Source organism: Oncorhynchus mykiss, chromosome 15 (assembly GCF_057628025.1).
Source record: "Oncorhynchus mykiss isolate SJ-2025 chromosome 15, ASM5762802v1, whole genome shotgun sequence".
Lineage (NCBI taxonomy): Eukaryota > Metazoa > Chordata > Actinopteri > Salmoniformes > Salmonidae > Oncorhynchus > Oncorhynchus mykiss.
The window spans coordinates 58,589,722-58,603,045 of NC_143036.1; the positions used below are offsets into that span (position 1 = coordinate 58,589,722).

The window sequence follows — 13,324 nt, forward strand, 5'->3', positions numbered from 1 at the left end:
CAAAGGAGGAGAGAGGGGAGTTGACACACACACAGAGAGACAGAGACAAGGGAGAGACAAAAAGAGAGACATTTAAAAAAACAGAGCGAAAGAGAGAGGGGGCTGGCAAAAGACTGTACAGCACGATATTCTTAGCAACTGCCATGAATATTCGACATGATCATATCTAATCAGACCTGAGAGGATGAGTGTGAGCCCTTTTATGAGTCATGACAGAGGAACTTCATGGAGCACCAGTACACCATCACTTCTGAATATAATCTGATTCTGTCTCTGTTATCCTTCCATGCACTTCACCTTCCAGCACTGAGACTGATCAATATCACGGCTATCTTGGCATGCTGTTATCAGCAGGGTTACACTGTAGCACTCTAGACAGAGAGTTGGGACAGAAAAATGAGGGTTTGGGTCAGTATAATTAGCCTGTCCTGAGGGATTGGTTTCACACAGTTAGAACAACCTGCCTACATACCCCTGATCTGGGTCATTCTACCTGCAGGGAACTGCTAGGTCTAACCTGAGTGCATGTACACACATACCTCTGGCCAAGAACTAACTGACAACTACTAAGATTTGACACACATAGACACACCTATGATGGATGAAAAAGCACTCGCTGGACACATGCAGTACTGGGGGGGGGGTAGATGGAGGGGAGTGTGCATGTTTCAGCCCAGGGACATGTTGGCTCCAGAAGCACAGTTAAGGGATGTTCCAGATAGACATGTATGCTACACCACCACTGGAAAAACACCACAGGGGTCAGAGGTCAAATGACACTGCTCCAATGAGACAAGCACCGGAGGACGAGTGTCATCATAATCACACACACACCTCTCAAAGTGTGGGTCTGCCGATAGGATAGGAAAGAGGGACATTTGGACAGAATATGTTACCTCAATTCTTCTCTATGTTGGCCTCTACCAACTACACTAACAAGGTATGATATTAAATGGGGGATGTATCCTATGCCAGTCTGCTTGCCTAGTATCTTTGTGGCATGGTTTCAGAGAGAAATCTGACTCTGAACTGATCCATTTCCACCATGATATTGTTTCCCTGAGAGGCAGTCACAGCCAATGGGTGCTACACTGAGATTATACTGTGCCAGGTATTACTGTGGTCTAAGGAACCAATTCCTCATATCACTATTACACACTTACAGTTACCCTAGTTCAGACATCTATCTATACGCTGTGAATTGTAGCTTATTGGCCTAACAACCTTACATTCATTGCTAACATTGTACACAGTAGCCAATCAGTTTCATAGATGCACATTTGACAAACTTACAATGTGCGACACCTGTTATGGACCGCAAGGCCTATAATAAATTTTTATTTTAACGGTTCAGATAGGCTACAGCAAAACATAAAATTGGCAAAAAACAAACGAAGCCAGTGTAACACTGAAAGTATTCTTTGCGTATAAAATGTGATGACATGCATCTAACTGGCATGGGTCAAGGCATTGACTATTTACACAAGTTATACTATACTCAGCACTTTCAATATAACCTACTGTATGTAACGTTACAAGCTTCAGCTTTTCCTGGGTTATAGCCTAAAAGGTGTTGACAACATGGTGTTGAAAATCAAATGGTGCGTAGCCTATAGGCTGAAAGCAAATAGACAACAATGGTATTGCCCATTGTAACCACTCACTAAGGTATATAAGCAACACATATAATTGTGTTAATACAACTCGTATTAGTAGGTGTCCTGTAGCTAGTCCCATTTTGACAAGCGAGCAAAATAGTTGGTCAACTCAACCAGACCCTTGTGGCGACGCAACATTGCCCACTGGCAACATTGTTTCTAGTCCTTTCAAAGCGACATTGTTGTAGCCATTCTGATGGATAGTGTGCTTGTAAACCTACATGAAGCCAGAACCTTTGGCTACTTACCAGAAACGATGTACTTTGTTTCGATCTGACTTCCACACCTCGATAGGCGCTTCCTCGGAGGCCGGATGCCTGTTTTTCCACCCACCCGTAAAAAACTGTTCGTCTACGTCTTGCTTTTCTCTTGTTCACATTATTCCGTACAGAATGTTCTCACATGAACACCGTCTTCAAAATTCAAATGATAAACATTACAGACCATATTCCGAAAGCTCACTTCTATGACGAGCAGGGAGTTTATGGGGAGTGAGAACGGATTGTGTCTGTGGATGAACCGGTAGGGGTGCAAGCTTTGGCTGCCCGCATTCTGACGCCTCCGCCTATGCTGCTGCTGACATGGAGAGAGAGGGGAGAAAGAAACTGAATGCGATTGGTGGCCGCCTCCCAGCAGCACCAATATGGCCCTTCCTTCATTCAATGAGCAGTTTTGTAGCGCCTCCTGCAGAAGGCCTACGACCTAGATAAATCATAGCCTACATTCCCTGATAACTAGGCCTATTAATCAGTGGTGCAAATGACTTACTAAAAATACTTTTAAGTATTACTTAAGTCGTTTTTTTTGGGTATCTGTACTTTACTTTACTATTTATATTTTTGGCAACACATGCTTCCTTTGTACATTATGTCTGAGTGTTGGTGTGCCCTTGGCTATCCATAAATTCAAAATACAAGAAAATTGTGCCATCTGGTTTGCTTAAGATACGTCATTTGAAATAATTTATACTTTTACTTTTGATACTTTAAAAAAAATTACTCGATCTACTTAGGCTAAGGGAATTAATTCTCATTTTGAGTCTGTGTCTGTTGATCTCTATCCCCTAATAGTTAATTCAGTTATTAGGCTATATCTGTTGATCTCTGTCCCCTAATAGTTTATTCAGTTATAAGGCTATATCTGTTGATTTCTGTCCCCTAATAGTTTATTCAGTTATAAGGCTATATCTGTTGATCTCTGTCCCCTAATAGTTTATTCAGTTATAAGGCTATATATGTTGATCTCTGTCCCCTAATAGTTTATGATCTCTGTCCCCTAATAGTTTATTCAGTTATAAGGCTATATCTGTTGCATGTTTTGTACATTTGTCACAAAGATGCTCTGTTTTATTTTATTCTCTCATGTCTTGTGGGCTTATGTGGATGGTTGCCATCTGACGGGATTGAGGAGTGGTATTTATTGTTTTGTGTCTAAATATTTGTTTGCTTGTTTGTTGTTGTTGTTGTTGTTCACTATGACTGAAATGAGCTCTGAGGTCAGGTTGAAATGAGGGAAAGCTTCCATTCAATTAATAGTGTGTGTGTGTGTGTGTGTGTGTGTGTGTGTGTGTGTGTGTGCGTGCGTGCGTGCGTGCGTGTGTGTGTGTGTGTGTGTTTGGTTTTACCATCCTTGTGGGGACCAAAAGGGTTAGGGTTACAATTAGGGTTAGCATTAGGGTTATGGGTTAGGTTTAGGGGATTTGCGGGTTAAGGTAAGGGTTAGGGTTATGGGTTAGGTTTAGGGTGACGGTTAGGTGTAAGGGAAAATAGAATATTGAATGGGACCAAATTGTTTTTACCCCACAATAATAGTAAAACAAAAGTGCATGTGTGTGCGTGTGCGCGCGCGCGTGTGTCAATGTCACTCTCGCTTGTGGACTTCGACCTAGTTGGAGAGTATGACAGCAGCAGCATACTGTAGCTCTACATAACAGTGGGCATATGACTGTCTGCGCATCGAAGGGAATACAGAATAAAACATATTCTTGCAAAATGTCTCGAGCGGCAGACAGACTGAAAGTGGTCGTGAATCATCTAGATCGACCATCTTCTTTTGTTGTATCCTTTTCAAGTGTTTTACTGTAAATGTCGTGTGTTTCTCCATGGCTGCGCGGTGCTGGGATTTCTGACCGACTTTCAGGGACTGAGCGTCGGTACAGCTTCGCAGGACAGGCCGGGGCATGAGTAAATTATCCGGCCTTTTCATACCTCTTACAGAGCGAACTGAACATTGGGAGTGGAACTATAACATTGCAAAATGTATTTATTTTCTGTAAATGTGTTTATTTATCCATATAAGACTACACTATATTATAGGCTATGTATGCGTAAACGGCGCGCGTGTAACTATTAGGCTATAGGTATTCACAATTGAATTTATTCTTATAATTAACGGTATGACATATTTTGCATAAATGTGTAATAGCTACAAATAACTATTTTGTTATAAGAGATCATTCATGTATGGCCTTAATTCATTGCATAAAGCAAGCATCTACCTCTGGCCAAAACGTTACCTACTATCAACCACAAGCACTGAGGTAAGTGACACATCAATCTCCTATTTGGGCTGTTTTTGACTATGGCAATGGCCTTATATCAGGACAGTCTAAAAGTACAGGTACTGACCCTTGCCCTACTTACTGTGCACATTACACAATGCTGAGATCCTCTCAGTAGTTCATTCAACTTTGAGTTACCGTCACTCTGTATCTAAACACATTGTAACATATGCACAGAGTCTAATAAGTGTTTATCACACTGTCAGGCACAGAGTCTAATAAGTGTTTATCACACTGTCAGGCACAGAGTCTAATAAGTGTTTATCACACTGTCAGGCACAGAGTCTAATAAATGTTTATCACACTGTCAGGCACAGAGTCTAATAAGTGTTTATCACATTGTCAGGCACAGAGTCTAATAAGTGTTTATCACACTGTCAGGCACAGAGTCTAATAAGCGTTTATCACACTGTCAGGCACAGAGTCTAATAAGCGTTTATCACACTCAGGCACAGAGTCTAATAAGTGTTTATCACACTGTCAGGCACAGAGTCTAATAAGTGTTTATCACACTGTCAGGCACAGAGTCTAATAAGTGTTTATCACACTGTCAGGCACAGAGTCTAATAAGTGTTTATCACACTGTCAGGCACAGAGTCTAATAAGTGTTTATCACACTGTTAGGCACAGAGTCTAATAAGTGTTTATCACACTGTCAGGCACAGAGTCTAATAAGCGTTTATCACACTGTCAGGCACAGAGTCTAATAAGTGTTTATCACACTGTCAGGCACAGAGTCTAATAAGCGTTTATCACACTGTCAGGCACAGAGTCTAAGAAGCGTTTATCACGCTGTCAGGCACAGTCTAATAAGTGTTTATCACACTGTCAGGCACAGTCTAATAAGTGTTTATCACACTGTTAGGCACAGAGTCTAATAAGTGTTTATCACACTGTTATTCACTTGCTGTATCCAGGTATTCCTTTGACAATGATCTGCTGAGCACTGAGCAGAGAATCTCCTATGAGGAGGATGGGTTCCTCCTTATCAAGGGCCTGGTGTCTGGGGAGGACATTGACAGATTCAGGTAAGAACACAACACCATGAGCGAGACAACAGAAAAGGTCTCAGATGTTACTGAAAGGATAACACTAGATAAACAAAAAAACAGGCGTCTAACGTAAGAATGCGCCACGATGAAAGTACAAAAGAGACCACAGAAGAGTAGAATGCCTGAAGATCACTTGACTTGACTGTCTCCACCAGCGCTTCAATATGTCCCCTGTCTTTGACCCCACATGCAGCATGGTTCACCAGTAGAATGCCAGAACACTGCTCCTCTGTACCAGAGACACATGGCTTTAACAGCTGGGATTAATTAGTGATGCTACACTGAACAAGGACTGTTTGTGTGTGTGTGTGTGTGTGTGTGTGTGTGTGTGTGTGTGTGTGTGTGTGTGTGTGTGTGTGTGTGTGTGTGTGTCTGTGTGTGTCTGTGTGTGGCAGGGTGGCGTTTGAGCGGATATGCCGTCGGGAGGTGCAGGTCCCGGGACTGGTGGTGATGAGGGACGTGTCCATCGCCAAGTCAGAGTTCGTCCCTAACCAGAAGGCCATCTCCAAGCTGCAGGACTTCCAGGAAGAGCCTGAGTTATTCCGCTACTGTAGCCTGCCTCAGGTACACACACTGCATGGACACACACACACGGACCCACGCAGGTGGACTGCATCAAGATCTCATAGTTTCCCGTCGAAATTCGACGTCTTTTGGATGAACATCTATTTTTGCTAGAGCGTTGGGAACTGCCGTAACGCAGTGGTCTGGGCAGAGCGCTTCGTCTCCGAGCATCACGAGTTCCTGCCAGGCAATCGTTTTTATTTCATTTTTTGGTGAGCGCTTAGGAAGGCATAGATATCCACGTTCTCAGGACCTTTTCAAACGTCCGAAATCAAAGTCTATGTCTAGTGATCAGGCTGACACGGACGCATTCATGCACACACACACGCACACACTCTCACGCGCACACATAAGCTCAGAACACACACGTTCTTCTTACAGTCTTTCTTTCCTTTTTCTCTTATTTTTTTCCACATCTAGTTTTTATTATTTCACTTGTCTTTGTCTTTCTCAGATCCTGAATTATGTGGAGTGTTTCACTGGTCCCAACATCATGGCCATGCACACCATGCTGATCAACAAGCCCCCAGACACAGGTACAGAACAGTGTGACCCATATCTAACCTCTAACCCCTGACCCTCAACGTCTAACACTGACCCTTATCCAAAAAGACACACATCGACACACCTTCTAGAGCAGGGATGGGCAATTCCAGTCCCCGAGGGCCCGACTGGTGTCACAGTTCTGCCCCAGCTAACACACCTGACTCCAATCACCTAATCATGATCTTCAGTTTAGAATGCATTTTGATGAATCAGCTGTGTTTGCTAGGGATGGAGAAAGTGTGACACCAATCAGGGCCTCGAGGACTGGAGTTGCCCACCCCTGTTCTAGAGAGTGAAAACAGAGAGCCTGTCCATGTAATGTATGTTTATTTGTGGGTGTGATCTATCTCAGGTAATAAGACATCTCGCCACCCCATGCACCAGGACCTGCATTATTTTCCATTCCGTCCGGCGGACCGTATTGTCTGTTCCTGGACCGCCATGGAGAAGATTCACCGCCAGAACGGCTGTCTGGTGGTCCTTCCTGGTTCTCACCACGGCACCCTCAAAGAACACGACTACCCAGAGTGGGAGGTAAAAACACACACACCTGCATCCTCAACAAGCACGACTACCCCCACTAGCTCTTGTGACATCACTTCCCTTTTCTTTTCCTCAGGGTGGGGTCAATAAGATGTACCACGGTGTCCGTGACCACGACCCCAATCATCCCAGGGTGCACCTGGAGATGGAGAAAGGAGACACAGTGTTCTTTCACCCTCTATTGATCCATGGATCTGGAATGAACCAGACGCAGGGTTTCCGCAAGGTATCACACTCAACACTGAAAAACACTCTGGAAGCCATAGATACCTACCTAACCATTCTAGGGATCCCGAAATCATGGAAGTGTGTGTGTGTGTGTGTGTGTGTGTGTGTGTGTGTGTGTGTGTGTGTAGGCCATCTCCTGCCACTATGCCAGTGCTGACTGCTATTACATTGACGTGAGGGGAACCACCCAGGAGAACATAGGCCAGGAGGTGAAAGAGATCGCAGCAAGAAAATACGCTGTTAATGACGTCACATTTGAGGTACATCACATCTCTGCAGGAGTGATACAGTATACATCAAACACATTGTTAATAAACTGTGTTGTGTGTAACACTGTCTGTTTTGTGTGTGGTATAGGATACCTGGGCTGTAAGGGGCCGTCTGGTGCAAGGGGATAGGACCAATCTGTGAGAGAGCCCGCCCACCACAGTGTGACGGTCACTCACCACTAACAACCTGCCAATCAAAGGAGATTGAAAAAGTTGGCTAATCCACCAGCCAATAAACTGAGACTCATTGACGGGAGTAATTTATTCGTTGGGCAAGAGTGAGTGTCCAAGAGTCCAGTCAGGGCTGTTTGCCGGGTTTGTTTAACATATTTGATTTGATTCTATTTGGATCTCTTTTAGTCCCCATTTGGACTAATCTTCCAAGAGTCCTTAAACATTAAAATATAATTTATAATACAAACACATTTCACATATAACACGCTATTACAAACATACATAATACACTAACATAATGACCCAATAAATACTCAATCTAAAAAATATTGATTCTTCATCTACTATAGTCCCACAACATTTCTATGTATTATATTTAAATCATTTTAAAATAATGTTTAAATTTATATATTGAAAGGTTTCTGGTTTGCTCAGTTAATTTATTAAATTTCTTTATTGCTTTAAATCGAAATTATATTTTGTGGTTGACAATCTATTCCTAGTATTTACTGAATGTCTGTCTCTTACCAACTGAATAACGTTGTGAATAGAACTTGGCCATTTTAAATTATGTATATTATGAATTAACATGTTTAAGCAATAACATGCTTAAAAATAAGCATGTTTTTCTTCAATTATCTTGCGATTGATGACCAACCAAGAACATTGCGCATGACTACAACAGAAGAACCATATCTCCACCTTAAAACAATTATTGCTGCTTTGTTCTGTGCAATCTGCAGCCTCCTAACTTCCCTTGATGAGGCTTTTCCCCAGACCACAGAACAGTAGTTCACCTGACTCTCAGTTAATGCTTGTGTTTTTTGCTAAATAATTTTTCCTGGTAAATATTTAACTATCCTTCTGATTATGCATGCTGTTTTAATTTTTTTTTTTACATAGATTAGTTATTTGAGACGACCATGATAAGCAGTTGTCTAGCTGCACTCCCAGTAGTTTGGTTTCTGCCACTTCTTCAATTTGTACTCCTCCCATACTTAATTGTACCCCATGCTGTTTTGGCCTTTTCCTAGTGGAACAGACCAGCATAACTTTGGTTTTCTTGGTGTTTAAAACAAGTTTTTTTTGGCAAACCCACTCCCTAATATTCCCCAAATCTCCTTGTAAAGCTTGCTGCATAAATTGTAGTATCATCTGCAAATATAGTAGCTTGAGTTTCAGCTAAGGCATATGGAAGGTCGTTGGTATATATTAAATAAAGAAGTGGCCCAAGGCAGCAGCCCTGCGGTATTCCACAGTTTAACACATGAGGGGAAGAAAATGAACCATTGATATAGGTGGACTGTTTCCTGTCAGTTAGATATGACTGTATATTATATATAATATATATATTAAACTAAAGGGATGTTTATTGCACAGTTAAGCATTGATTGAAGTGATCATCTTCTGCCTGACAATAAAGCACTTACTGTGTGGTGGACTGGAGTGAGAGGAGCAGAGGTAGAATGTGTGTGAGAGAGAGAGAGAGAGCGTGATAGACTAGGAGAAAGAGAGTGTGTATGAGAGGTGAGTGGATGAAGGTGAATAGGAGGCTATTTCTGTCATGAATATGAGCGTGTTTTAGTACACTTTGGAAACCAGGTACTCAGGGTGTCGCTTTGTAGACCAGTCCACCATGAAATACCAGTAACCTTGATGCCTTAATATAACAGAATCCTAGGTGTATTTGACATCACCCCCTTAACAATCAAATCTAGGCTGCTTTTAAAGAGTTTGTAATGAGTACTTTGTAAATTAGTTTGTGATTTCCTTTCATTATTGTCGATGTAACTGACAATAAACGGGACTCAGAATCAATTGCTTTATTCTCTTTATCATCTGTTCCTTAGAGTTCTAGTGAGGATGGTGAGATTCTAATGAGGAGGGTGAGATTCTAATGAGGATGGTGAGATTCTAATGAGGAGGGTGAGATACTCTCTTGGTTTCCTCACTCCTTTGTGCCACATCCCAGACACACACACACACACACAAACACCACCTCGGAGACCATTCTTGATCCCCTAAATCTGACGTGTTTACCCTAAACCTTCCCCCTCGACCCAAAATGCTTCCCAGACACACTCCCAGCCAGCTCCTCCCCCCAGCCCCAGGCCTCATGAATATTCAGCAGCTAAAGCTCTGTGAAATCTCCATCACCGTGGAGACACGTACAATCCCAGTGTCCCGCCTTGTTCCAGATCCAGATATAGTGTTGGGGGGAGGTATAGTTCTTAGAATGGTGTGGGGGAGGGGGGATCAGGGATAGGGGGATGAGATAAGGACAATTTAAAGACAGAGAAAGAGCATTACAATTAAGATGAATAGTGTCCACCTCCAATTTCCATATACAGCACCAGTCTGGAGACCTGGCAAGTGATATGTAAATCCTATGTGTGAAGGAAGGAGAGTTCCTGTGTGTGAGGAAGTGTTTGCCCTGTGTTTTCAAATGGAGGCTGAGATGTTTCCTGACTTGGGCTGATGCCTCTCCTGTGGAAACAAAGAAAACACCTGAAGGCTGCGCGCGCGTGTGTGTCATGGAAAGGAGAACAACCATTCCATTCAGAGTAAAGTCCTTAAGTCTACCAGTTAATCAGACATACACTATACATGAAATCCTACCAACCCTACACATGTAATTCAGTGTCAAAATCGAGACCCACAAACCTGATACTCATGATCACACACGCACATGCACACGCACACACACCGGTCTCTTAGCCACTCATTCACTCAGAAAAACAAAAGCCAAGGACAGACTCCTCTGCTCAGTTTCCTACTTCAGTCTCAACATAGCCTTCTCTTCTTGATTTTTCCAAAACATAGACACCTGCATGTGTTAATGTAAATGCATAAACAATCCTCAAGGTGGCGTCCTCGGGTTACTGCATTATAGTAAACTGCATGATGTCTTTTGCAGTATTTGTGGAGGTGGTCTGGCTGTTTGTCATTATTGTGGCTACATAGATACTGAAGGCAGATTCCTTTTAGAGGAAAGAAGAAAAAAGCTGAACTTCACCTTGAAGCTTGAATGTGAAATAGTAAAAGTTGTTCAGCTCTCAGGGCCCTCAGATCCTCAAAAGGATACAGCTGCACCATTGAGAGCATCTTGACTGGCTGCATCACCACTTGCCCATATGGAAAAGATATAGAATCATTTAACGAGATTCTTATATGTTCTAGTCAGTAATACACAATCAAGACTCATAGAATATTCTTGTAATATCTGACTTACAGTGGGGCAAAAAAAGTATTTAGTCAGCCACCAATTGTGCAAGTTCTCCCGCTTAAAAAGATGAGAGAGGCCTGTAATTTTCATCATGGGTACACTTCAACTATGACAGACAAAATGAGAAAAAAAATCCAGAAAATCACATTGTAGGATTTTTAATGAATTTATTTGCAAATTATGGTGGAAAATAAGTATTTGTATAATAATAAGTATAACAACAAGCTTTTCTTTAAAATGATGTAAAATACTTCTATGTTTGAGGAATTTTAATGATGAGATTTCTGTTGTTTTGAATTTGGCGCCCTGCACTTTCACTGGCTGTTGTCATATCGAGAATAAGTTTTAAGGTGCCACCAACCTCCTGTGGAGGGTATAGCACATTGTTTGTAACTTATGGGAGCTGTGCCCAGTGGGGCAATGAACAGTACTGAGATCATCCATACCAGAGAGGTGAATGGGCTCTGCTGCTTTGCATATGCCCAGGCCTGGCAAGGCTTGCATGCATCAACACAAAACACAGACACCTGCTTCTCCTCAGGGGGATGACATATGCATCCACACACACAATACAACAGAGGGACACACACAGCAAGTTAACACACAGACAAACACATTTTAATCCCCATCTCCTTATTAAGTCTCCTGGTCAAGTCCTCCAAGCAGCGAAAACATCAGAGTTGAAAACGCGAAACACACACTACATCTTCACGCGTATAAACTGATGGATACAAAAGCATCTTTGATATCTCCAGCGAGACCCTGGTCACTGATTGGACAGTGATGAAAGAAGTGTCCTCATTGGCCTGAACTGACCTCAGATCAGTAACCCGGAGCAGACCACACACACTGTCCTCCTCCACTCCCTGTGCTGTGTGTGGTTCTTACACGGTCATTTAGATCAGTGACACCCTTATGATTTGGGAGGTGTAATGAAAGTCAATCTCTCCCTCCCTGATGCGCAGGTCAAATGGAAGGCACTGCAGGAGCTGAGACAGGAATGTGTGGACCAATTAACCATTCTAGTGCATAGAGAGAGAGAGACAAGAGGAAATGAGAGAGAGAAAAGAAAGAGAAGAAACCTGAGGAGGATAATGGAAAGGTGTGTTAACTTGGTCATTGGGTTACAGTAAGACACGTGAGCAGGTCTGCAGCCACGACGACAGAGAGACAGAGAGATTTGTAACCTGTTTGCCACAAGAAAAGGGCAACCAGTAAAAACAACTAATATTTATCTTCCCTTTTGTACTTTTAACTATTTCCACATCATTATAACACTGTACATGGCCACAATATGACATGTGAAATGTTTCTATCCCTTAGAAAATTGTGATTGTAATGTTTATTGATAATTTTTGATCGTTTATTTCACTTGCTCTGGCAATGTAAATATATGTTTCCCATGCCAAAAGGGAGAGATAGTGAACCCAACCAGTAAGTCTAGTACCTGAGAAAGTTTCCATTCTGCAAAGCCTCATTCCACCAGACCGTTTTGTAAGAAAACAACCTACTATTCAGTGTGTGTGTTCTTGTTGTGTGTGTGTGTGTGTACTCCAAAATATTGTGATGTCACCTTAAAACTTATGTGAGTACCCCAATGAGGGCTAGTGTCCCATGTATACAGTACCGGCCTGTGTGTATGTGTATATATATAAAGCAACAGGTATAGTATCTCTCCCAAAAACTGTGTGATAAGAGTTGGACTGCCTGCAGTGTGTGGTGTGAGGAACGTGTGAGGTGAGGACAGGTTGGAAGTTTGGCGCCAAACATCTTTGAGGTTCATGACATAACTAAGACAACACCTCTCACTCTACCTTAGTGACCATAACACCTTCTTCCATATCTCCCTCTTTTCCCCCTCCTCCCTCCGTAGCCAAGCAGAGGGTAAGGCTGTCAGCTGATGAGAGGAGAGAGTACTATGACGAACAGAGGAACGAGTTTGAGAACTGCGTGGAAGAGGAGCGCGATGGTAAGACCGACTAACTCTGTTCCAAAGATGAGGTTTAAAACCATAAGTGCCCATTTGGTTAAACTCAGACCCTTATACCTCTTAGTGGTAAACGCCACAGCTTGATTTATCTGCAGTAATCACAGTGTCTAATCACAGTTTTCACAGTGTGCTGCACTGAACACGTTGACCACACGTCTGTATAGGGATGTGTTGGGTTTGTGGTAGTTCTTGTGACTATTGCGTTTCTGGGAAGTGTTTTCTCCCACATAAGTAAACCGAAGTGTTTCACATGAAGGACAGAAATACACGTTCTTAGTCCTCCGAGTTCTACACTCTGCAGGTTGGCACAAACAAAAAACCCTCAACCCTCTTTCCCTTCTCCATCCACAGAGCAGGATGAGAGGACACGGGAGAAGACAGAACAGTGGCGTGAGTTCCACTTTGATGAACTTTACCCCCGTTGTCCCCGCGGTTGGTGAGCATGCTCGATAGGTCAAGGAGATCAGAACATGGTGCACCAGCCTGTGATTGGCAGGACCCTGTGCCACTTAAG

General features: G+C 42.7%; 2 protein-coding genes and 1 pseudogene across 2 annotated transcripts in view; 2 read left to right on the plus strand and 1 right to left on the minus strand.

The window, feature by feature from the left end:
- Positions 1-2,322, minus strand: part of LOC110490338 (cyclin-dependent kinase 17) — a 46,520-nt gene extending 44,198 nt beyond the window's left edge. The window contains exon 1 of the mRNA XM_021563668.3: positions 1,907-2,322. The gene's annotated coding sequence lies outside the window, so the exon portion shown is untranslated. The remainder of the gene's footprint in view (positions 1-1,906) is intronic.
- Positions 2,323-3,246: 924 nt separating this feature from the next.
- phyh (phytanoyl-CoA 2-hydroxylase) lies at positions 3,247-9,412 on the plus strand. Its single transcript, XM_021563673.3, has 9 exons — positions 3,247-3,715; positions 4,145-4,197; positions 5,136-5,246; positions 5,666-5,834; positions 6,289-6,370; positions 6,733-6,914; positions 7,000-7,149; positions 7,280-7,411; positions 7,509-9,412. The coding sequence occupies exons 1-9, from the start codon at positions 3,599-3,601 to the stop codon at positions 7,560-7,562; spliced, it is 1,050 nt and encodes a 349-aa protein (XP_021419348.2). The 5' UTR covers positions 3,247-3,598; the 3' UTR covers positions 7,563-9,412.
- Positions 9,413-9,659: 247 nt separating this feature from the next.
- Positions 9,660-13,250, plus strand: LOC149978120 (putative cartilage matrix-associated protein; annotated as a pseudogene).
- Positions 13,251-13,324: the final 74 nt, after the last annotated feature.

What these genes read in the sequence shown, in the direction of transcription:
- phyh (XM_021563673.3), top strand. Translation starts at nt 3,599, where the DNA reads ATGACTGTCTGCGCATCGAAGGGAATACAGAATAAAACATATTCTTGC. An exon ending in TATCAACCACAAGCACTGAG is followed by an intron (nt 4,198 to 5,135) that starts GTAAGTGACACA and finishes TGCTGTATCCAG; the next exon opens with GTATTCCTTTGACAATGATC. An exon ending in GAGGACATTGACAGATTCAG is followed by an intron (nt 5,247 to 5,665) that starts GTAAGAACACAA and finishes TGTGTGTGGCAG; the next exon opens with GGTGGCGTTTGAGCGGATAT.